The sequence below is a fragment of the Ochlerotatus camptorhynchus genome, unplaced genomic scaffold (genome assembly GCF_037179485.1).
Source record: "Ochlerotatus camptorhynchus isolate MF236.1 unplaced genomic scaffold, CSIRO-AGI_Acam_v1.1 ptg000314l, whole genome shotgun sequence".
Classification (NCBI taxonomy): domain Eukaryota; kingdom Metazoa; phylum Arthropoda; class Insecta; order Diptera; family Culicidae; genus Ochlerotatus; species Ochlerotatus camptorhynchus.
The window spans coordinates 1,032,792-1,057,779 of NW_027040802.1; the positions used below are offsets into that span (position 1 = coordinate 1,032,792).

The following is a 24,988-nucleotide window of genomic DNA, read 5'->3' on the forward strand; positions in this document are numbered from 1 at the left end:
GTATCCGTCCAACCATCGAGAAAAAAAATATGTCACAGATCTTTGAGTTCCTTTTTAAGTCCTTCAAATTGTATTGCATTTTTTCCATACTAATATTCCAGTAATACAAAAACCAAAATTCCAAGTCCAGGTCTTAGAAAAAAAAAAAATTAAAAGCTCTAAAATGTATTCCTAAATCTCTAATTTTTCACGATCGAGATTTTAAGTCCTCGACGCATTCAATTTTGTTTTATGTCCGCGATCATTCCATCTGGGAAAATTTTCCTCATGCCATAATAATGAGATTTTTTCTTAAACTGCGATCTAGAAAAGGTGTTACAGAAGATTCTATTCTTGGGAAGAATGGAGCAAAGTAAAAAGACAACCAGTTCGTTATAGCGACTACAAAGAAGATAAGGATCTTTTATTAATATACTCATGGCTAACTTAGATCTATGTAGATTTAATCCTAGACTGCAGTTCTTCATGTTGCTAAATGCATCACTTCATATAGGGGAAATGGCTCTAATGTGGGCCTATGGATCTAAGATTGGACCCATCGCTAAAAATCTGCTATTTATCAATTTTATCTTGATGAACGCTTAATTTTGATGGTACTGTAATGGATATTTTTGGTCGCTATTGAAAATTTAGTTGGGCCCAAATTAGGGACATTTAGGCCGACATTACATCCTTTTCCCCTATACCCTATATCTTCAAAAATGATGTCTAAAATCGGTACTTTGGACATTTTTCTCTGTGCCTCTATTTTGCGATCTAATAACAAATTCGTGATCTGCAGAGTGAGGCAATGAAGGTTAGAATTGGAACGTGCTCTTGCTCATTCAATTCATACTTATGTTTCAATAACAAATTTATGTGATCCTTAAATCATTTGTTTTATTTTTCAAAAACATGTCAAATACCGGAATAACGGATGATTGAAATCGTATTTTTCCGATCAATAAATGTCACTATTGGTCACTTTATTATTGTTTAAAAGTCACTATTTGGTCACTATTTACGTAATTTTAGTCACTAAAGTCACCACTTTTACATCACATACCCACTACCAGCCCTGATATGGGTATTTCTGTAATCGGAATGACGTCTAAAACCCGTAAATCGATGTCAAGCGCCATCTTGAAATCCTAGATGCGGCTGCCGGTTTCAGAAAAAGTGGGAAATAATGCCAAATACCCTTCAATATAGATACGTTCGGAATCGGAATGACGTCTAGAGACCAAAAATCGATGTCCAGCACCATCTTGAAATCAAAGATGGCGGCTTCCGATTTCAGAAAAATTGCAAAATACTGTCAAATAACCTTATAAATATAGGTATTTTCAGAATAAGGGTGACGTGACAGATGACAGACCGGATATCATTGTCCAACGTCATTTTGAAATCCAAGCTGATGGCATCCAATTTCAGAAAAAATAGGACACACTGTCAAATACCCTTCAATATCGATATTTTCGGAATTGCAGGGCTGTTACAACAGGCGCGGATTTCGCGAATTTCGCGGATATCGCAATTTTCACGGATTTGTCGCGGATTTGAACTTTCAGTCTGATGTGCTGTCACAAAAAATGTGGAATTCAATGTAACCTTTCCGTCCCGGATTATTTTGCTGTCATCAATTTTGTTGTTCATTTGGCTCTCAATCTTTTACCGGTTCAAACCAAACACCCTGAAAATAATCGAGAAATGATCTCAATTCCATAAGTCACACCGGATTTACACGGAAATTCCCTGGGGTCTGTCCAATGTGAGACATTTTCATGTTTTTTTTATTTCCAATGTGAACGTATCATTTTTCGTTGTCAAATCATAAACGAATCGTATACATGCGAGTAATTGCCATGTATTGCCTGATATTCTAGGTTCTCCCAATCGTCCTGGACTTCAGTTGATTTGTTCAATTATATCATCCAAGACTGCAATAATGTCTGTAGTATCGAAATATGTCCAAACAGATTCAAAGTGTCTATGTGGATCGTGCCCGACCTATTGCTACGTATACAAGATGTTATAGGTTCTGAAATCATTCTGTGGATCAGATTATTTTTCTTCTAGATCACCCAACTAATTCAATATCTGTAGTATCGAAATATGCCCAAACAAATTTGCAGTGTCTATGTGGATCATGCCAACCTATTTCCGTGTATGCCAAATGTTCTAGGATATCTAAATCGATATTTCGATACTACAGATATTATCCCAGTGTTTGTTGATCTAGTAAAACAAATCATCTGAACTGCAGGACGATTTGGAGAACCTAGATCATCTGGTATACGTGGAAATAAATCATACATTATGCACATAGACACTATGAATCTGTTTGGACATATTTCGATACTACAGACTTTATTCCAGTCATGGTTGATCTAGTAGAATAAATCATCTGAACTCCAGAACGATTTGCAGAACATAAAACATCTGGTATGCATGGCAATAGCTCATGCATGATCTACATAGACACTGTGCATCTGTCTGAAAATATTTCGATACTAAAGACATTGTCCCAATCTCGGTTGATCTAGTAGATCAAATTATCTGAACTCCAGGACGATTTGAAGAACCTTGAACAGCTGGATTTCTCAGAAATATATCATGAAATGATCCACATAGACAATTTGAATCTGATAGGACATTTTCCAATACTACAGACATTATTGCAGTCTTGGTTGATCTAGTAGAACAAATCAACTGATGTCCTGGAAGATTTGGAAAACCTATAATTTCCGGTATACATGGTAATAAGTATACTAGACCTGTTCATTTTAAACGAAATGTTCGGAATGTAACGGGTCAACCGTGATTACTGTTCGTCATGTTAATTTGAACTTCTGTGCAAATTTTCAGCAAAATCGGTGATGATTTAGAGGTGCTTCAAGTTAATTTTATATTTTTAAGGTAATTTACGGCTTACAATATTAGTATCTCGAGACTGAAACAACGAAAGCTGCTGTAACAACTTTCATAGCAAAGTTTAATGTGTTATGTATCAACTTTGTAACCAAAGGTTGACTATTCGAAGTGATTTTATTGAAGTTTGACTTAGTTTCATGCTCGAAGATATCTTAAAACGTGAAGAATTTTAAAGTATTTGTTCTACGAATTTTCCACCCATATGATATAAAAATGTGTAATGTACGGCATAATGTTCCTCATATTGTTCTAGAAGTTTCGTTCCAACATAGTTTTCGTGTATATTTCATAGATTGAGAGATAAAAATCAGAAAAGAGGCCGTTTTAGCTAAAATTCACAAGACAACAGAACCAATAAAAGTCAATTAGATTGACAGAACATAGTTGCATTGCTTTTCAATGACGACCGATGACTGTTTCATTGATATATGATTTTTTCATAAATATGAATCCTCAGTAGACGTGTTTTTTATCAAAGGCAAGTGTCACTCGAGCCATTCAAAATGTTCGTTATTTTATAAATTGCTGTTATGGTTCGAGTGACACTAGCCTTTGATAAAAAACACGTCTACTGAGGATTCATATTTATGAAAAAATCATATACCTATCAATGAAACAGTCATCGGTCGTCATTGAAAAGCAATGCAATTATGTTCTGTCAATCTAATTGACTTTTATTGGTTCTGTTGTCTTGTGAATTTTAGCTAAACGGCCTCTTTTCTGATTTTTATCTCTCAATCTATGAAATATACACGAAAACTATGTTGGAACGAAACTTTTAGAACAATATGAGGAACATTATGCCGTACACTACACATTTTTATATCATATGGGTGGAAAATTTGTAGAACAGTTCAGCTTCGAACCTGTTCGGATACGGTTGTGTATAAGTTTATTTCTGTTTTGTGCGTGCGTTCGCTGATTTTGCCAGATTAGCGCTGGCACTCTGCCTCCCGGCCGGTTATACGTGTGTGATTGGTGGTTTTCTCGCTTTCCGAGAAGTTTTGGAATCGAAAAAGAAAACGTGATGCATCATGTTTGCAGGCATCAGAAGAAATGTCGCTATCTGCGTTGTTTGTTTTTTTCTTCGCTTGTGCTCCCGGTACAGAAATTTGCGGCGTCGCGTGTGATAGTTTTTGATTTCAGTTTGTTTACGCGTTGTATGATTTTGTGAGCGGTCGCTTCGTGTTCGCGTCATGGAGCAATCGACTACATTCGACCAGAGGATTGATCCCCGTAGGGCGGGTCTATGATCGGAGCTACTACACCAAGCGTGACATAGCTGATTGCAAGGGATTCAGTTGGACTGATTTGGTGAGATTGTTCCATTTTTCTACTTTTGTCTATTTAAACTTAATTTCTATGAATGCGTATCGTTTGGAATCATTTGATTCGGATGAGACTCTTAACTTTTATTTGTTTATATTGTGTTTCAATTGGTATTCTTAAGAACTTCACAAAATAAGGTTTCAATATTTAAATTGAGCACCTCGACTAGCCTGGTGACTGCCGCTTTTGCTTACTGAGTAGAAGACCGTCGGGGATCCACATTGTAAAGATTCCCTATTTTCAGCTGGAGTTGTTGTTTGAACCATTTAGTTTATCAATTTAATTTATCTGTATAACAATTATTCACAAGCATTCTTCCAGGTCAATTCAAGAATAGTTTGATGACGATAAATCTTCCTAATATTCACATTACAGTTATGACCCGATCCTGTCAATCTCTCCGCGCATCAGACTGTTATTTTTCAATAATTCCACATAATTTTAATTTCATACCTTCCTCCTTCAAGATGAATGTTTAAGGTACACATACTTTGCTAGCTGACAAAATGGGGTCATTGCTGTATAATTATTCTCTTTTTGCAGCCTTCATTCAGACTGGATCTATTAATTTAAATTATTTGAGTTTTCTTCCAGCTCTTTGATGACTGAACATCACTAGATTTATACTGTAATGATTCACTCTTACAGCTTTCACCCTGGTTTTGTCTGTTGATTTGATTTGTTTGAATTGGTTTTCAGCTCTTTGGTGTTGGCAGTCGCGGGCGATCAATTTTGTTCATGCTCATGCTCTTAGTTTATTTTCAGCATTTCGATGATGGAACGTCTTCAGATTTATATTATAATGGGGCTTATTACGGATGTCACATCACGGTGAAGTGATTCCCATTTGATTTGTACGGTAATCACGGCTCTTATTCTGAGTATCACTTGCTTATCACCGTAATAAGGCCCAATGATACACCATGTGGTTTTGGCTTCGGGCAAATCCAAGTATAATGCATGATAACACTGATTCATTTAAAACCATGGTCGCATCACTTATCAAGGTGAATCCTGATCCAACGAACCCAACTTACTAACAAAATCTCCTTTTCTGTGTCTTTTGTTGGGGTGCAGAGGTAAACACGGCCCACAAACAACAAAGGTCACTCTAATATTCCTTCCCTACTCCCACCTGATTGCTAGGAAGTGGCCGGTGCCGTTATTGATCTACAACATATAGAGCCACTGAAACTTGTACAATGAGAATGGACGGTCACTCCCAGCCCCATTCAGTTGATTCATTGTACAATTTCACTGATTCTGATCAATCACGGAGTGCAGTCAATCTAAGCTAAGCTAGCTATTGGTTATCCTATTTGTATAGTGTTTATAGTACTATATATCTTTCACTATTGACTTTACATCATTTAATATTATTGTAAATTATATTTTATTATACTTAATTCTTAATGTTAGCTATTATGAGCGGCTCCAGAGAAGCATAGTGTCAGCTTGAAAAGAAATCTGAATCGTTCATTATCTGTTTTGTAAAAATCTTGTGTTTATTGTATCTTGTTACTTGGCATTATAACGCATTTTCAATATTACATTACATTTAAATAAGTATTAACCCGGTTACACACATTTCAGGTCATCCAGGTCTTAAATAAGATGGGATCCGTTCCTTTTATCAACAGTTGTGATATTGCATCATATGCTGAAAATATATGAATTATCGCGTATTTCTGTTGTTCATTACATACCAGGTGAGGGCTTAATCATGTTTTGCCATCTAGTGTTTTGGTTTTGAGATGCTCGATAACCTTAGAGGGATCGGTTTTGCTTAATGAGCAGAACATCATGGGTTTAATCCCAAGCTCTCCCACAACATAACACAACACAAACATATCAAGTATCATTCTAGCTAAAAATATTTATTTGCATAATATAACCTGGAAATTTCAGGGTTACATCTTCCTTATTGGGAGCTGAGGAGACATAGAGCAGCATCATATTGTATGTAAAATAATTATTATTTTCATTGCGGAATACCAGTTTTTTTTTTATCCATATAAATGTATTTTCATTATTACGTATTTTAATGTTCTGATATATTTCATTTCTCCATTACATATGTTTACTATATATATAAATAAATACTGGGTTGGGAGGGAGCATCAGGGTAACATTTGACATGGAACTGGACGATTGGAGTGGTATGACAACCGGAGTCTAGGAGGGAATAAACACTATCATTTTCTTTATCCTACCGATTCGATTGTGATGGTGTGAATTCTACTCCAACAGTTTCATGGAGATTGACGCGCCCTTCTTAACAAACCATCCTGTAGGAAGCTTAATAAGTATTGCGAATTGCGTTATTCGATTTGTTGGATCGTATCGTTGGAAGGAGATTCTTGAATTCCCGTGGATTTCGCGTAAGTGTCTCTGCTTACGGGTCCACCCCACCGTTTTTGGCCCTTCATACAGCGATGTTGTGAATTCAGATCGGTAGCCCAAATTGATCTTGCTATTAAGTGGAGCTGCATACAAGACAAGATCTTCGAAGGGATGGTGGCTACCTTACATACATACATATGGGTGGAAAATTTGTAGAACAAATACTTTAAAATTCTTCACTTTTTAAGATATCTTCGAGCATGAAACTAAGTGAAAATTCAATAAAATCACTTCGAATAATGAAGTAATGAAATTGGGTTGTTAGCGGAATGCTAAATAAAACAGCAAAAGGGTTTATCTTCCATTTAATTCCACTTAATTAATTTTGGTATCCATGACAGATACGTATTTCGACTACAATGTGCAGTCTTCATCAGTGTCATTCCCACTACACATTTTTCTCCTTTAGCTTACTTAAATCTTTGGTTTTTATTAGTTAGGTAGGTTCCGATTCAACACATTGTAGTTTCATTTTTATACCTATGATCTTGACTTTTTTACCTAGGGGATGAGTACTTAAGGGGGTTAGATTTTGATAAGTTCTTTAGTGGGAATGACACTGATGAAGACTGCACATTGTAGTCGAAATACGTATCTGTCATGGATACCAAAATTAATTAAGTGGAATTAAATGGAAGATAAACCCTTTTGCTGTTTTATTTTTTCACTTCGAATAGTCAACCTTTGGTTACAAAGTTGATACATGACACATTAAACTTTGCTATGAAAGTTGTTACAGCAGCTTTCGTTGTTTCAGTCTCGAGATACAAATATTGTAAGCCGTAAATTACCTTAAAAACATAAAATTAACTTGAAGCACCTCTAAATCATCACCGATTTTGCTGAAAATTTGCACAGAAGTTCAAATTAACATGACGAACAGTAATCACGGTTGACCCGTTACATTCCGAACATTTCGTTTAAAATGAACAGGTCTAATATATAGGATTCGGTTATGATTTGACAACGAAAAGTGCTAGGTTCATATTAGAAAAAAAAATCATGAAAATGTCTCACCATTGGGTAGAACCCAAAGAATATCCGTGTAAATACACAACCGCAACGTGACCAACAAGCGTGACTTATGAAATTTCATAATTCATCATAATTTCTCGATTATGTGCAGGGTGTTTGGTTTGAATCGGTAAAACATTGAGAAAACTAGAGCCAAATTAACTACAACATTTAGGACAGCAAAATAAGTCTCTGGTTAATTTTCAAGAAAATTTGCATTTCAAATGAAAATGCATTATTTTTTTTAACTATGTTTTATCAAATCTAGGCCGGTATTATTCAATAGAATTTTTATTATGTTCACTAATTACTCAGAATTTTTACTATACATAAATAACTAAAGATGATACAATGTTATTCTTTTTTTTTTAATTCAAAGGTTACAAACAGTGTTGGGAAAGTATCAAAAAATCAAATCTCCCCATCGCCCAAGATCACGCTTGATTTTCGTAGACAAAAATCAACAAGCTAACTACTGCGGTTGTTTTTGCAAGCTGTGATACCGCAACTCGGAATATCAAGCTAACAAAACTCACCAACTGCAAATCTCACCAAACTGTGGTGAGATTGAGTTTAATGATTTTTGCTTTACTCCCGAATGCAACCGAAACTTCCATAACGGCTTGCAGCAGTCTCTTCGCGTCTGCGATCGGTGAAGATTAAAAAGAGATAGCAAACTATGCTTTCTCTTTCTAAGAAAACGATGTGCAATGAAATCATTTTTGTGACTACTTGACCTTCGTGCTGCCTGATCATGGGCAACAATCGCTTCTTCTTCTAGTGTTCACTCGGCTGTCGACAAAAGCAGGCTACTCTCGATGTGTGCTACGCGATCGTCTGTTTCCTCGGCAGCAACCATTGTGTGGTCCTCCTCATTGTTCTTCATCAGCAGTTCTTTCGGTCGATGCGTCGTCGACTTTGGAAAGCAACCGTTTCGTGATGAGTGTGTGAGTGCTGACCACATTTTGCGTCCATTGCTGCAATGGACGCGCTCTGACCCTCGTTGGCGTACAACAATTTGCCATACAATGAAACTACTGGAAGCGGCTCCTGTTCTGATGGAGGAGGCTTTTTGGATAGCGGAAGATAAAGTGTTTATTGTGTTGTACCTTTTGACTATAGTTTTAAGAAGTATTGTATAGTGATCAAGAATCCTCGGCTCTGTAAAGTTAATTCGGTTGAGCCTTATCAAATAAATTATTAAACAAAAAAAAAACAAACAATCGCTTCTGGAGACATTCCGTAACGTATTTCTGAGTGTTCATCGTCTCCGTTGTGATGTACGGACTAGATGTTTTACCACACTCGCATATTGCCTGCCAAACCATAACCTTCTTACCGAATTTTTCGGTAAAAATTGCCTTCTCCGTTTCGGGGATGTCCTTGCCTTCGCTTACAGTATAGAATTGTGGTCCGGGAAGCGTTTTGTAATCTAGTTTCACGTACGTTTCGTCGTCCATTATTATACACCCAGAATTTCGACACCATAACGAATCGTAGAGTTTGCGGGCCCGTGGTTTCACGGACGCGGCCTGTTTTGGGTTCCTTTTGGGTTTTTTTCTGCTTCCGGTATGTTTTTAGCCCAAGTCTTTCTTTGGCACGCATGACGTTACTCGACGGAAGTCGCTGGTTTTCGTTTGTAGGCATCCCTGATCTTTTTATCGATATCCGGACTTACAGGACCGGATTTCCAGCCACTCTTCAGCGCATCTTCAAACGTACACTGTTCTCTATATTTTTTAATCGCAGTTCGTACCGCTCCGACGCTTACATCCTCTTCCTTGGCCAATTTTCTCAAGGAGAGTCCGCTCACAGTGCACAGACCACGCATTTTGACAGGAAACACAAAACTGAGCACTTTTTTGATGCTATGTCATTCAGAAATGAGCAAACAAAAGGACGCAGAAAAACATGTTGAAATATTTCATTATATTCAAAGTGACCGTTAAAATAAGGTGTGCTTATACTTTCTGGAACAGTCTATAGTCGACGTCCTGTCAATGTATCTTAAAAAATCAATGATGTGTTTTGAATACATTAAGTGACTCAGAGAGTTTAATTTATATTTTCAGCTTTAAAAAATTCTTTCTGTAATTTTTCCCACAAATAACCTCCGAAAATTTACAGTTGGTCGCGTTTTTAAAAATGCGTACAATTTGGTTTTTCGTTGAATATTAACAACCGGGAATTTTTAAAGATTTGAACCTGGGAAGAAAACCGAAAATGAAAATCCACTGGCCCCCCTGATACATACCTAACTCTGAAAATTAAGATTCCAGTAACAAATTAATAAATTTCTCCAAGCAGACATCGCATGAAACCTACTCACAGAAGAAAAGAAATTATCCGAACTGAAAAATCGTTTTTCCACAGTCAACAACGCAATTGATCCAAAAACGAAGCAATTCTTCCTCGGAAGAGGCAACAAAAGTGTTTTCAATAAACGGGAAATTCTCCCAAAATAAAAATCCGTAAATCAGTGAATCATCCCCCGCGCGTGTGCCGTGTGCCGCGCACGGCTGCCCAGCGAGGCAGCTTAAATCAAAACAAAAATCCAAACCGACAAGTGAGTGAAAGACATGTAACAAAACCCAGCCACGCGAAGAGGCAAAAAAAAAATACAAGTGCCGGTTCGAAGGTGGCGCCACCAGGCACCGCCGCGCCACTCTGCCATCCACCGTCGTCGCGCGCAGATTTCATTTTTTTTTCCAATAATATAATATCCAAAACAAAGAACAGATCGCGGTGTGTTTCGGTATTATTTTTCCCTTCAACATAAAAAAAAAAGTGTTAAACTTCGATCAACGCGAGACACACAGAGAACAAGAATCGGAGAAGACGAAAAAGGGTGTAAATTGGAAATAAAAATAAACATTCACACCGTCGCGTCGCCCGCGTGTTGCGTTGCGTCGCCATGACGACGGCGATCATCGGGGGACTTTCGATCAAGTAGGCCCCTTCCCCTGGACAACGGCGATGGCGACGAAGGAGACTGAGCTGATGCTCCAAATATTGTGTTGATTTGTTACAGTTTTCCAATGTTTTTTTCTTGTTTTTGACTTCTATAAATAACAACTATAAAACTCGGTGTGTACTCAGCCCGTTCGTTCTACTATCCATATCCAAATACATCGTATCACGAGAAGGAAAAATCCCGAAGAGCCGTTATTAATGAACGTTTGGGTAAATATCGTATTAATTATTGTTATTGGCTTGCTTTTTTTCCGCTTGGATTTATTTTCAGTTTGACTTTTATTGGAAATTTAAGAAATTCCGCTTCCAATTGGCAGTAGGTTTATATGACGCTCCGTAAAGATTCAATTGCGAAGATAAGTCGGACGTGCTTGGCTTCGCGGCGGTAGATCATCTAGTCACGCATTTCTCTTATCAGCTGAGCACGTTCTCCACTCACTCGACCGTCTTCAGATATTGATCGAACAGGTGCAATCCCATGTCCCGGGTGTGGGCATCGTCGTTCAAAATCCCGTTCAACAAATGGATGTATCCGGTGAACTTCCGGACCGAATCGCTTCGTCCCTTGACGATCTGCTCGTCGAAGAAGTGCGCCACGTCCGGATCGTACTGCGCCGGGTGCTGGTGGGCAACGGAACTCTTCTTGTGAATGCCGTGCGCCACCTCGGCTACCAGCTTCTCGTACTCCATGGCCATCTTGAGGGAGCTGAGCTCTTCGGCGACCCTCGGATCGCCCAGCAACCGCAGTTCACTGCTCGTCTGCTTGTAGGCCGGATTGAGCGCTGCCCGAAAGCCACGCTTGCTTTGATACTTCATCAGGGCCATCGTGTCGGCCCAGGCCTGGTCGGCAACGTTGCGGTAGAGCTTCTCGAAGCCGGGACGATCCTTGTGGTGCTGGTTGAAGGCCGTCGATAGGAACAGGAAGTCGAACGATTGATCCAGCAGCTGGGTGGTGAGATCGGTTATTTCGGATGTTACGTATTTGAAGCCGGAGAAGCGGGATGTACATTTTTCTGGAAATCGAAGTCGATGGAATGCTTAGTGGTCGAAAGATATGCCTGACAATATACTCACTGGTGTCCGCCATGCAGAACTGATCCGATTGGGCAGCATTGGCAGCCGTGGCTAGAAGCGCAGCTAGCGTGACCGTAGCAACAAAGAGCACCATTTCACTGTCACTGTCGCCGTCGTTGTTCAAACTCTATCCAGCCCGTACTAACTCGTGCAGTGAAATGAGAAACTAGGTTGAACGGACAAGTGCTTATTAATGCGGACCGAAAATTCCTGACAAAGCCTTTATCAAATCAATTGGCAATCCACGCCTCCTCCTACGGGAAGACGAAAGATGGAGTAGGGTGGTGGTTCTTATCATCAAGTCGTCATTTGAACGTGGTAGAGTGGTTCCTCCATTTATGCTGTCCTTCAAACAACCGCGCTGAATTTTTGCATGTGATCAGTGTCAACCATAAACTAGTTATCTACAGAAAGTCAGCTCAATTGGTGGAAGCACAGTCGAGAAATAGCGGTGGGTTGGCGGTACCACCCCACCGCATGAATGGAGGGATTACTGTATGAACTTCATCGCGACGACGTGAGCATGTTGATTCTCATCGAGAGATTGGATTTACAACAGGGTAGGTACTTGACTTCGGCCCACAAAAGCAAGAGCGGAACTACTGTTTGAGGGATTCTTTTTTCTTGTCATGGATGACCCGATTGGCAGTGGATGACGATATTTGAATCAACAACTTTGACTCATTGGATTTTATTTTATTTATTCTTTATGCTTGGTTTTTTTATTTGTAGTATGACTTAGATTGAATTGTATGATTCAAGTTTATTAATTACACTCTTTTTCTATCTAATTACAGGTAATTATTTCATTCGACACATTGAAGGCACTCAGTAATGGTAATGTATTTGGAAGTACAGGTCAGAGATAATGGTTCCATTCCGTTGCTGGTCAAATTTATCATAATTTATCAGGGTGGTAACTACCTGTAAAACCTGGAAATCCTGTCTTCAAGTCCCAGAGTCTTAAAAGTCCACGAGTGTGTATATTACTTTAAATTAAATTTTTAAAAATCAAGTCCTACAATTTTCAAACAAGCTTAATGTCTGGGATCTCGAAGTTTGAACTCCAGAACTATGACCAATATTCCTAGTCCATGTATGTGAATGTATTTCTACAGCCATTCCATAGCAAAACGATGTAGTGGTTCTCAGAATTTCGTAAAAATTGGTAGTTTTGTTACTTATCGCAAAATATTTGACCCATATATTTTTTTTTAATTTTATCATTAGGGTGGTCAAAAACACCGTTTTAAAAAAAAAAAAAAATTAAAAAATACTTTTTAGGAAAAATATGATATTATTTAAAAAAAAATGGATTTTGTATTGAACAACATTTGTTGTACACTGGAGTCGCTTTTAAAGCGGTTTTTTACACGGTTTTTCTTACACGGTTTTTTTTACGCGGTTTTTTTACGCAGATTTCGGAATTTACACGGTTTTTTTACGCGGATTTCGGAATTTGCACGGATTTCAGAATTTAAGCGGTTTATCGTTATATACCGCTTTTTACGCGGTTTTTTACACGGTTTTTTTACGCGGATTTCGGAATTTACGCGATTTTTTTTACACATATTCTGGAATTTACGCGGTTTTTTTACGCGGATTTAAGAATTTACGTGGTTTATCGTTATTCACCACTTTTTACGCGGTTTTTTTTTACGTGGATTTCGGAATGTACGCGGTTTTTTTGCGCGGATTCCGGAATTCACGCGGTTTTTTTTACGCGGATTTCAGAATTTACGCGGTTTATCGTTATTCACCGCTTTTTACGCGGTTTTTTACACGGTTTTTTTATGCGGTTTTTTTTACGTGGATTTCGGAATTTACGCGTTTTTTTTTACGTGGATTCCGAAATTCACGCGGTTTTTTTTACGCGGATTTCAGAATTTACGCGGTTTTTTTTACGCGGATTCCGGAATTCACCCGGTTTTTTTTCGTGGATTTCAGAATTTACGTGGTTTATCGTTATTCACCGCTTTTTACGCGGTTTTTTTACACGGTTTTTTTACGCGGATTTCGGAATTCACGCGGTTTTTTTACGCGGATTTCATAATTTACGTGGTTTATCGTTATTCACCGCTTTTTACGCGGTTTTTTTACACGGTTTTTTTACACAGATTCCGGAATTTACGCGGTTTTTTTTACGCGGATTTCGGAGTTTACGCGGCTTATCGTTATTCACCGCTTTTTACGCGGTTTTTTTACATGGTTTTTTTACACGGTTTTTTTACACGGACTTCGGAATTTACGCGGTTTTTTTCACGCGGATTTCAGAATTTACGTGGTTTATCGTTATTCACCGCTTTTTAGGCGGTTTTTTTTACACGGTTTTTTTAAGCGGATTTCGGAATTTACGCGGTTTTTTAACGCGGATTCCGGAATTCACGCGGTTTTTTACGCGGATTTCGGAATTTACGTGGTTTTTTTACGCAGATTCTGGAATTTACGCGGATTTCAGAATTTACGTGGTTTATCGTTATTCACCGCTTTTTACGCGGTTTTTTACACGTTTTTAACGCGGTTTTTTAGGCGGATTTCGGAATTTACGCGGTTTTTTTACGCGGATTCCGGAATTCACGCGGTTTTTTTTTACGCGGTACAGATCATCCGCGTAAAAAGCGACTCTAGTGTATTTGTTTTTTTTTATGGTTTTCATGGTTCGTATAAAGGGTGCAATATGTTTTTTTTTATATTTTTCCTTGAAAATTTAGGCTTTTTTACACAACATTTAAAAAATCCGCGATGTGGTTTTTTATTAGTTTTGAGTTTGATATTGATATTTTTTGAAGTTATCAAGTTTTGGGATTTTGCTCAATACTCCTATGCGACTCGACTACCATGCGTCTCCATTGATCTATTGTGACTGTAACATGGTCCCATGATCTATACATAAAAAAAACGAATACAATCCATGTTTTCAATTCAAAATCCCAAACTTTTGATTTCATATTTTTTCCTGAAAAGTATTTTTAATTTACCTTTCATTTGATATTTTGATCTTTGAAATCGGCTCAGTAGTTCAAAAGTTATAAATTTTTGATAGAAGTCATTCTTGATAAAAATCGAAAAAAAAAGATTTTTTGGCCCCTTTAACATGGAAATGGTCACTGAAGTTCTCAGAATTTTCCTGAAGTTTGTTGATCTTCTTTAAAGTTATTAGAATTTTCATGAAATTTGCTGAACTTCTCTAAAGTTCTCATAATTTTCCTGAAATTCGGTGATTTTCTCTTAACTTCACAGAATTTTCCTGAAGCTTGCTGATTTTCTCTGAAGATTCCTGATCTTCTCGAAAATTTTCAGATAATTTCTGAATTTCGCTGATTTTCTCTGAAGTTCTCAGAATTTTCCTGAAGTTTGTTAATCTTCTCTAAAGTTCTTAGAATATTCATGAAATTTGCTTAACTTCTCTAAAGTTCTCAGAATTTTTCTGAAGTTTGCTGATTTTCTCTGAAGATTCCTTGGGTCTCATTGCGCATGTGGAAACAAAGCATTTTTTGCATTTGTCTTCTCTAAAAATCTCAAATAAATTTCAGAAGTTCGCTGATTTTCTCTAAAGTTCGCCGAATTTTCTCTGAAATTATCAGAATATTTTGTTGATCTTCTCTGAAGTTCTTAGAATTTTCGTGAAATTTACTGTTCGTCTCCGAAATTCTTGGAATTTTAGTGGAGTTTGCTGATCTTCTCATAAGTTCGCAGAATTTTCCGTAAGTTCAGTGATATTCGTTGATGTTGTCATAATATTCCTGAGATTGCCTGATCTTTTGTAAAGCTCTCAGAATTTTCCTGAAGTTTGCTGATTTTCTCTGAAGTTTGCTTCTGTAAAGATCTCAGAATTTTCATATAGTTTCCTGATTTTCTCATAAGATTCCTGGTCTACTCTAAAGTTCTCAGACAAATTCTGACATTTTCTTATCTTCTTTAAAGTTCTGAAAATTTTCCTGAAAAATTTCTAATCTTCTGTAAAATTCCCACAATATTCATGAAGTTTTATGATCTTCTATAAATTTCTCAGATTTTTCCTGAAGTTTGTTGATCTTCTCTAAAGTTCTCAGACAAATTATGAAATGTTCTGATCTTCTTAAAATTCTCAGAATTTTCCTAAAGTTTGCTGATTTTCTCTTAACAGGAATCATCTCAGGAAGTTCTCAGAAAATTTTCGAAGTTCGCTAATTTTCTCTGCGAACTTTTCTTCATCAGAGATGCGCAAAATATATAAAAACGACCAGGCCTAATGTGCAGCATTTAAGGGGCAAGATGATTCAGAAACATCGGGCCTGTTAAAATCAATGATTAAAACACGATGCTTCAGAATCCAATAAATGGATGAAACGTGGACATCTCGTACCGTACGTTCCGCTGTATTGTTATTTATAAATGATTCGTCGTTGAGAGCATCTAATCTAAAAAAGTTAAGTGATGCTCAATTTTCCTCGAGTGGTTGGAACGTGAGCACTAACTCTTGTCCTAGCTCATATGGTTTATGGCTATAGCGCCATTACTCGCTTTCTGAAAGGAGAATAATGGATTAAAAGGCCGTAGGTGAAAGGAAATGGAGGTAGGAACCCTAGTTCTATCTTCCCTTGAGAAAAAGCGGATCTCTAATCAATCTACAGGAAAAGTTCGGTAAAACTCACAATGGCCCTTATTTCGGGTGTCACTTCACGGTGAAAACGAAGTGAAGTGACCAGTTGTGGGTTCAATATTTTGTGATAAGGAACAAAAGTACCAATTTTTTTACGAAATTCTGAGGACCACTGTATCGTTTTGCTATGGAATTGCTGTATTTATAATTCAAACTCTGAAATCCATGAAATGATCAAAATTCCCGTTTCATGTTGATTACTTGCACTGGCTCATTATCCAAGTAATTTTGTCAATTCATTTTTGATCTGATCCAGGGCTGATCCACCACTAGGCAGACTTTTCAAGGCAACCTTTAACAGACGTTCTGTTTTCGTGTCGTAGTTAAAATCAAGACCAACAATTGAAATGGCCTCAACTCCATTTTGTAAACAAATATTGTAAGGCCATTTTCTCGCAAACCTAAGTCCGCCAACACAAACCAACAAAATGAACAGGTAGGGTAAATTCTCCTCTACCCGATTGTGTGTTAGGTTTGCGAATGTAGGTTTCGGTTCGTGAGAAAATGGCCTCATAACGTTTGTTTACAAAATGGAGTTGTGGCCTTTTCAATTGTTGGTCTTGAAATAATGTGTGTTGCTTCTCAGTAAGATACTTGAGAAGACGTTTGAATCCTTCCTAGGTTTCAGTCAAAACACGCTATTCACTCCTACGACCAATTTGCAGTGAAAACTTAAATTTAATGAAGTTTAAAAGTTCCGTGGGAAGAGCCTGGAAATCGGAAGTGGTTACCACAATAGTTGGTACCTTATCCTTCTAGGCATAAAGCCAAGAATTTTTAATGGAATTTTTCCTGGATGATCATTCTCTTCATCCGTGAGCACATCAAATTGATTGCTAAAATACATTTAATCAGAAGGGGGATCAAGAGTTTGCCCTTTTCTTTTGCGTTTAGGCACCATGGCGACAGGTCAAAGTTTCTCCACATCGACTTCCAAGTAGATTACTATAAGAATCCGAAGGATCGAAGAGGAATTTTCCAAATCGATATCCAAGCAAGATTACCTCGGGTAGGGTCCAAACAAGGATCGAAGAGGAATATGAAACGAACAAGGTAGAACATTTGCAATCAATATTTAGCAGTAACAGTTACTTCAGCATACAGACTGAACCTTATTACGTTGGTTTTACTTTTAATTCTACTACTATTGTATCACTTTTACAATTCACTTTCACTACTCACTTCACATATACAGTACACATACAAGTCACTTACACAGTAATACAATATTTTGGTTTAAATTAAAGTTTGAAATGATACATTTTGAAAGCCACCATAGGCAATGTACGCCACCGTCGAGGTAATCTTAGTTTCTGCACCGCTACCATCGATGAAAGGACCGGTTAGAGTATCCCAAGTAGCATTCTCAGTCTGATAGGAACTCTAAATTACCACAAGGAAAATTCCAAAAAATCTCAATCAAAATTCAATAGAATCCTAGAATGAAGAACATAACAATGAAGTCCGATGAATTCCACGAGAAATTAAGGAGATAAATCTTATTTGGAATTTTGGAAAATCTTTTCAAAATTTTTCGAAAATCTCAGTTTTTGAATTTCCGAAGTACTCTAAGAAGGATTCTAGCTAGGAGTATTTCTGGAGAAGCAAAGAGCAAACGTATAAAATAACAGGTAATCGGAGAATCTCGCTAAGACACAGATAATAAATAATCCTAAGAGAGACTCCGCAATTTCCGGAATTTCTGATAATCCACTGAGTTAAAAAAAACGTGACGAATCAACTCCCTTCTGGCGGCTGTGGGGTAAGCCAGCGAATTTCATCTTAAGGGGAAAGGCGGGTTTTTTTTTTTTTATTATAGTCACTTTAACACTTATGGGTCATTCGTGACTTGTCCGGGGGTGAGATTTGAACTCGTGACTTTGGCGTGAGAGGTATGGATGTTAACCACTACGTCAGGGTCACCCCCACGGTAGATGAAGTCGATCGATTGATCGAGTGCGAAAGGTTTCTTTCCTTAGTTCGGCTGTACACCTGGAATTTGGAGGATGATATTGTCGCCAACGTCTATTTCGGCGATTACCTTTTATCGGATTTCTGCTATCGCACAAAAGCCTACGCACACATTATGAACCACTATTGAACAACTATAAAAAGAACGAATTAAAAGAAATGAAACGCGCACTTCCACTTGCTGGTCTGGTTTGGGACGAAAAGACCAGGCATTGGAATCCTCAGACTAAGGAATGTTAGCCCGGTCGAATTCCAGGAATTCGATTTTCCCGTGTCACCCTCTGCTAAATTCGGTAGTCTAGCAATTATAGCTGCTTGGTTGTTCTAGCCAATAGATCGCAGCTCTAGCTATCTCTGTCCTGTCTCTTTTAAACGGAATCCTCTTTGGCCTTCGAGAAATTTTCAAATTTGCAACATCTAATTTGCATACGCAATTCCATTTCGATTGAGACGTTATTTTTTAGAAGTCTATCGATAGGCGCATTTCATTCTTCGTAAGTATTACAGTTTGAATTCAATTTTAATATAAAAATGCTCGTTGCAAAATAATTGCAAATTAATTTATCTATAAATGAACGACAACTTGGCGTACCTGTTACTAGGTATGGACCGAAATTGGGTTCTTTAATTTGAAAAATATATTGATCCCTATATGTAAATGTTCAAAGAACCACGTAAACATATGAAGCTGCCATTACTACTGTGAAATCACTCGACACAGAAATCCGATTGACTCACAAAATAGGCCTTACATTTCCAGGAGTCTACTGCTGAATGACTCAGAACAAGCACGAGCTTTCGTACCCACATCCGATGTGCCGTGATATCAGTATTCAACACATAAACACTGCCATTAGTGAGTGAAAGAAATCTGTGAATATTAAGTCCCGTATTCATGTACCTCACACTATATATCATCTGAAAGGGCTTCGTTGCCTGAACACAACGATATTTTTTTCGATTCCATTTACTTCCATCACGATTTTTAATTCTAGATTTAATTCAAATTAATCACTTCACTTTATGACACAAAACTAACAAATTGAGCGAGTCCCATACAAAGTACCACTGAGGGGTGCTAAGATGGTGACTTTTGCTAATGTGATCACACTTATTTAAAATAGTTCCATTGCACCAAAATTGGTCTTCGGTTCCATCTGACATGCAGATTACAAATATGCAATTACCTCAAGACCCCTAAAGAACCCGTTGGGAGTTGACATTGGCCTGTTCAACGGAGGTGCTACCCTCCACAACAATCGAGAACTGTCCTGACCACGTTCTTGCAACTGCTGAGGATGGGAAAGGATTGTTAGTTGAACACTTACTTAAGATATATGCAGAGAACTCTACGCCCTCTCATAGGTGTAACAGGAGTTTGGGAGCTTGTTAGTGGGGAATTACCGTTTGAAACGCTTGATTTTGAGTTCACAGGTGCAAATTCCTTGCCAGGATCACCAAGTTCCGAGCGAATTTATCGGCGAAAACAAACTTGAATTTGCTGGGCACACTCTTGCGATCACGGAACCGCTTGAGAACATCTCCCACGGTAGCAATGAAGTTCCTATAGTTGTGTATGGAGACTCAATACACAACTATAGGAACCTAACGCTTCTAACGTACCGCAACTATAGGAGCGTTTACCCTAGTACAACTTTTTTTAATACTGCGCGTATCGAGATGAAAATTTCACCACTGAAACACGTGTATTTTCAAAACAAATCGCTGTCAAAACATTCCAAATCCGACCACTAGAGGCGCTGCTATAGAATGAATAAAGTGTCCGGATTCTACGTGGACCAGACTTTAATATACATATAATTCAAACTCTGAAATCCATGCTACTATGTTTATGTCTATGTCCTTGATTGAAATTGTTGTAGGGCCTAGAATATTCCTTATGTTAGATTTTTTTTTTAATTCTTCCCAAGTCTCAAAAGAATGCAGTGGCGTCGCGTAACCTCACTTTTTACCTGTGCACCAACTTTCAAAAACAGATTTAATGCCATATTCATACTCGAATCGGTTGAAAAACACACTTAATCTTCTAGTTAACTCGATATCTATCCATTGCAAGCAATATTTTGATAATTGCTTATGTTTTGAGAGTTGGTGCACAGGTTGATTGAGGTAAAGGCGACGCCACTGAAAGAATGTAAATTTGTGTACACCACCAGTCACTTTGAAAAGTATTCCAACGCTCATTTGAATATTGCATCAAACCCAAGAAAGTTTAGCATCACCTTTAGCATCGAAATCCTGATTATCTGCAAAGATGCTGTCTTCAGAAAAGTTGTTCAGAAGGCCAAGGGCGTCAGGAAGATGGACAGTTTGGTTCGGAGGTCTGACACTACGTGGTGCTAGTGTGCATGTAAAATTAAGCATTTTTGGATTGATTTTATCTCGTTATCGCAACGACCTAGAAAGTTTGAGTTTTCAGCAAAGTTGTTCAGAATACCAAGGGCGTCCGGAAAATGGTCGGTATGATTCGGAATACTCTCACTACGTATCACTAGTGGGAATGCAAAATTTAGTATGTTTTAAATTGTTTTATCTCGTGGCCCCGACCACCTAGAAACTTCGAGTCTTCAGCAAAGTTGTTCAAAAGTTCAAGGGCGTTCAGAAGGTGGACAGCTTGGTTCGGAATTGTATCACTAGTGTGACGCTAGTATGCATGTAAAATTGAGCATTTTTGAAATAATTGTACCTCATGATTCCGACCTGATAGAAAAGTTCGAGTCTTCAGCAAAGTGTTAAGAAGACCAAGGGCGTCCGGAAGATTGTTAGCATTGTTCGAAATTCTGTCACTACGTGTCGCTAGTGTATATGTAAAATTGACAAGGTTTTGACTACCTGGAAAATCCTGGAAAACCAGGATTTCATTTTAGTCCTGGGAATTTCTTTAAAACCAGGGCAATATTTCTTAATCCTCTCTGAAAAGCATTACTGATCTCGGTAGTCTCATACAATTGAATTCAATAGAATTGTTAACTTGTGGGTGCTCAAATGAATTAGTTTGCTTAAACAGATTTTTTTTTGTTGTAATAAAAGCAATTTTTTTTTTAATTTTAGCTTTTTGGGATTTATTTTATCTCGTGATCGCAACAACCTAGAAAATTCGAGTCTTGAGCAAAAATTTTCAGAAGGTTATGATCGAGCGGATAGTGCTTAGTTCAATTTGGAATTATGCTTGCAAAAATGTGAAATGTAGCGGATCTGAGAAGCTTGAAATCGCTTCAATCCTGAAAATTTTGGAACCACTCGAGTATGAAGTGATTCAGATTTGAAAAGATTTGAATCACTTGAATATGAAGTGAATTCGAACTAAAAAGATTTGAATCACTTGAATATAAGGCCTGGTGAACCAGGTCTGAACAGTTTAGAGTCACTTGAATATGACGTGAATTCGAACTGACAAAATTGAATCACTAGAATATGAAGGGAATCAGACCTGAAAAGTTTGGAATAACTTGAATATGAAGTGAATTTGAACTGAAAAGATTTTAATCACTAGAATATGAAGTGATGCAGACTTGAAAAGATTTGAATAACTTGAATGTAAAGTGAATCAGACCTGAACGTTTTGGAACCAGTTGAACATAAACTGATGCAAAGTTGAAAAGATTTGATCCACAATCACTTCATTCAAACTGAAAAGTGTGGAATGACTTGAATATGAAGTGAACCAGACTTGAAAAGTTAGGAATCATTTGAAAACACCACCAATATGGAATCGTTTAGAAAAGTATCGCTACACTCAGTTGAATATTGCATCGCCTCAAAAAGTTAAACATAACTCATTTTTTTTTAGTTGTTTTAATCCACCCCAGCACGGTAAAATAAATGTATCACAGTGTTTTTAAAGACGTCGGAAATCACTGACTTACTTCAGAAAGTACAGAAGCACTACAGAAAGTACTGTATCACTTTATAAAAGTTTAAAATCACTTCAGAAACTGTATCAATTCACTTCACAAGTTCTTAGTCAATTTAGAAACTACTGAATCACTTCAGAATAGTTTGGAATAACTGCTTAAAGTACTGAATCACTTTAGAAATGTTTTCAGTCTTTTCGGAGAGCACATATTCACTCCAGAAAACTTTTCAATCACTTCGGAAAGTGTTGAATCGATTCAGAAAAGTTTAGAATCACTTCTCAAAGTACTAAATTAATTCAATAAAGTTAAACCCCACTGACTGAATCATTTCATAAAAGTTCGGAATCACTTCATAATAGTTTGGAATAACTTCTTAAAGTACTGAATCACGTTAGAAATGTCTTCAATCATTTCGGAAAACTTTGATTCACTTCAGTTTTGAATCACTTTGCAAAGTATTGATTCGATCTATACTGAATACTGAATTAATTCAATAAATTTAAACCCGCTTTGGAAACTTCTGCAACACTTCGGAAAAGTTCTGAATCACTTTAGAAAGTACTGAATCACTTGAGAATAGTTTGGAATAACTTCATAAAGTACTGAATCATTTAAGAAATGTGTTCAATCATTTCGGAAAGCACTGATTCACTTCAGAATAATTTTGAAGCATTTCGAATGTGTTGAACCGATCCAGAAAAAATAGAATCACTTCTGAATGTACTTAATTAATTCAATAAAGTTAAAACTCACTTTGGAAACTACTGAATCACTTCGAAAAAGTTCTGAATCACTTTAGAAAACAGTTTAGAATTACTTCGGAAAGTAACTGAACGACTTCGGAAACGATTGGAATTACTTCAAAATTTACTGAAGAGTTTGAAATCACATCCGCAAGTACTGATTAATTTTGAATAGAAAAGAATCACTTAATGAAAGTTTGGAATCACTTCAAAAAAGTTCGGAATCACTTCCGAAAAGATAGGAATCGTTTCAGAAAGTACTGAATCACACCAGAAAAGGTCGGAATCACTTCGGAAAGCACTAAATTGATTTAGAAATTTTGGAATCACTTTGGAAAGTATTGAATCATTTCAAAAACGTTTGTTATCACATCAGGATAGTTTGGAATAACTTCATGAAGTACTGAATCACTTAAGAAATGTATCTTTATCTTTCTTTATTAAAGAGACTTTCAGCCATCGGCTGGTTCATCTCTGCCACTTTAGAAATGTTTTCAATCATTTCGGAAAGCACTGATTTACTTCAGAATAGTTTTGAATCATTTTGGAAGTGTTGAAACGATCCAGAAAAAAATAGAACCACGTCTGAATGTGCTGAAATAATTAAATAAAGTTAAATCTCACTTCGGAACCTAGTGAATCACTTCGGAAAAGTTCTGAATCACTTTAGAAATGTTTTCAATCAGTTCGGAAAGCACTCATTCACTTCAGAAGAGTTTTGAATCATTTTGGAAAGTGTTGAATCGATTCAACAAAGTTTAGAATCACTTCTGAAAGTACTGAATCTCTTTAGAAATGTTCGAGTCACTTCGGAAAGTGCTGAACCACTTCGGAAACGATTGGAATAACTTCAAAATTTACTGAAGAGTTTGAAATCAATTCCGCAAGACTTTGAAATGATTGAAATGAATCACTTAAGAACATTCCGGAATCTCTTCAAAAAAGTTCGGAATCATTCCAGAAAGTACTGAATTGCTTTAGAGTTTTTGGAATCGCTTTAGAAAGCATTGAATCATTTCAAAAAAGTTTGTTATCACTTCCGCAAATACTGTATCACTTTGGCAATTTTGAATTTTTCAAGAAGAGTTTGGATTCAGATAAGTTCGGAATCACTTCGGAAGGTATTGCATCACTTCAGAAAACTTCGTAATGACTCCGGAAAGTACATAATCAATTCATAAAAGTTTGAAAACACTTCTACAAGTTCTGAATCACTTCAAAAAGTACTGACTCACGACAGAAAAGTTCGGGATCACACCGGAAAGTACTGAATCACGTCAGAAAAGTACGGAATCACTTCAGGATAGTTTGGAATAACTTCATAAAGTACCGAATCACTTAAGAAATGTTTTCATTCATTTCGGAAAGCCCTGATTCACTTCAGAAGAGTTTTGACTCACTTCGGAAAGTGTTGATTCGATCCAGCAAAGTTTAAAATCACTTCTGAAAGTACTGAATCTCTTTAGAAATGTTTAGAGTCACTTCGGAAAGTACTGAACCACTTCGGAATTACTTCAAAATTTACTGAAGAATTTGAAATACCCTTCCGCAAGTACTGATTCACTTCGAATAGAAATGAATCACTTAAGGAAATTCTGGAATCTCTTCAGAAAAGTTCGGTATCACTCCGGAAAGTACTGAATTATTTTAGAAATTTTGGAATCACTTTGGAAAGTATTGAATAATTTAAACAAAGTTTGTAATCACTTCCACAAGTACTGCATCACTTTGAAAAGAACTGAAACATTTAGGTAGAGTTTGGAATAACTTCAGGATGAACTGAATAACTTCGGAACAGCTTGGAATCACTTCAGAAAACTTTGTAATTTCTCCGGAAAGCACAAAGTCAATTCATACAAGTTTGAAATTTCTTCTGCATGTTCTAAATCACTTCAGAAAAGTTAGGAATCACGTCAAAAAAGTTCGGAATCACTTCGGAAAGTATTGAATCATTCCAAAAAAGATTGTTATCAATTCCGCAAGTACTGCATCTGTTCGGAATGATCTGAAGATCTTCCGCAAAATTTCCTGAACTTTTCCAAAAACCC

The 24,988-nt window shown here is 37.1% G+C and overlaps 2 protein-coding genes across 10 annotated transcripts in view; one reads left to right on the forward strand and one right to left on the reverse strand.

Annotated features, from left to right (window-relative positions):
• Positions 1 to 24,988, forward strand: part of mam (mastermind) — a 400,368-nt gene that overhangs the window by 235,163 nt on the left and 140,217 nt on the right. Inside the window, exon 1 of one of the 9 annotated variants that reach the window (XM_065229429.1) lies at positions 10,006 to 10,842. The exons of the other annotated variants lie outside the window; for them this stretch is intronic. Coding sequence (XP_065085501.1) covers positions 10,831 to 10,842 — 12 coding nt within the window. The 5' untranslated portion in view covers positions 10,006 to 10,830. Of the gene's footprint in view, positions 1 to 10,005; positions 10,843 to 24,988 lie in introns of those variants that run through there. 9 annotated transcript variants of the gene reach the window in all.
• On the reverse strand, positions 11,059 to 11,902 carry LOC135707620 (ferritin light chain-like). The gene is made up of 2 exons (XM_065229484.1): positions 11,707 to 11,902; positions 11,059 to 11,645 (listed from the first exon to the last, which is right to left on the reverse strand). The coding sequence occupies exons 1-2, from the start codon at positions 11,798 to 11,800 to the stop codon at positions 11,068 to 11,070; spliced, it is 672 nt and encodes a 223-aa protein (XP_065085556.1). The 5' UTR covers positions 11,801 to 11,902; the 3' UTR covers positions 11,059 to 11,067.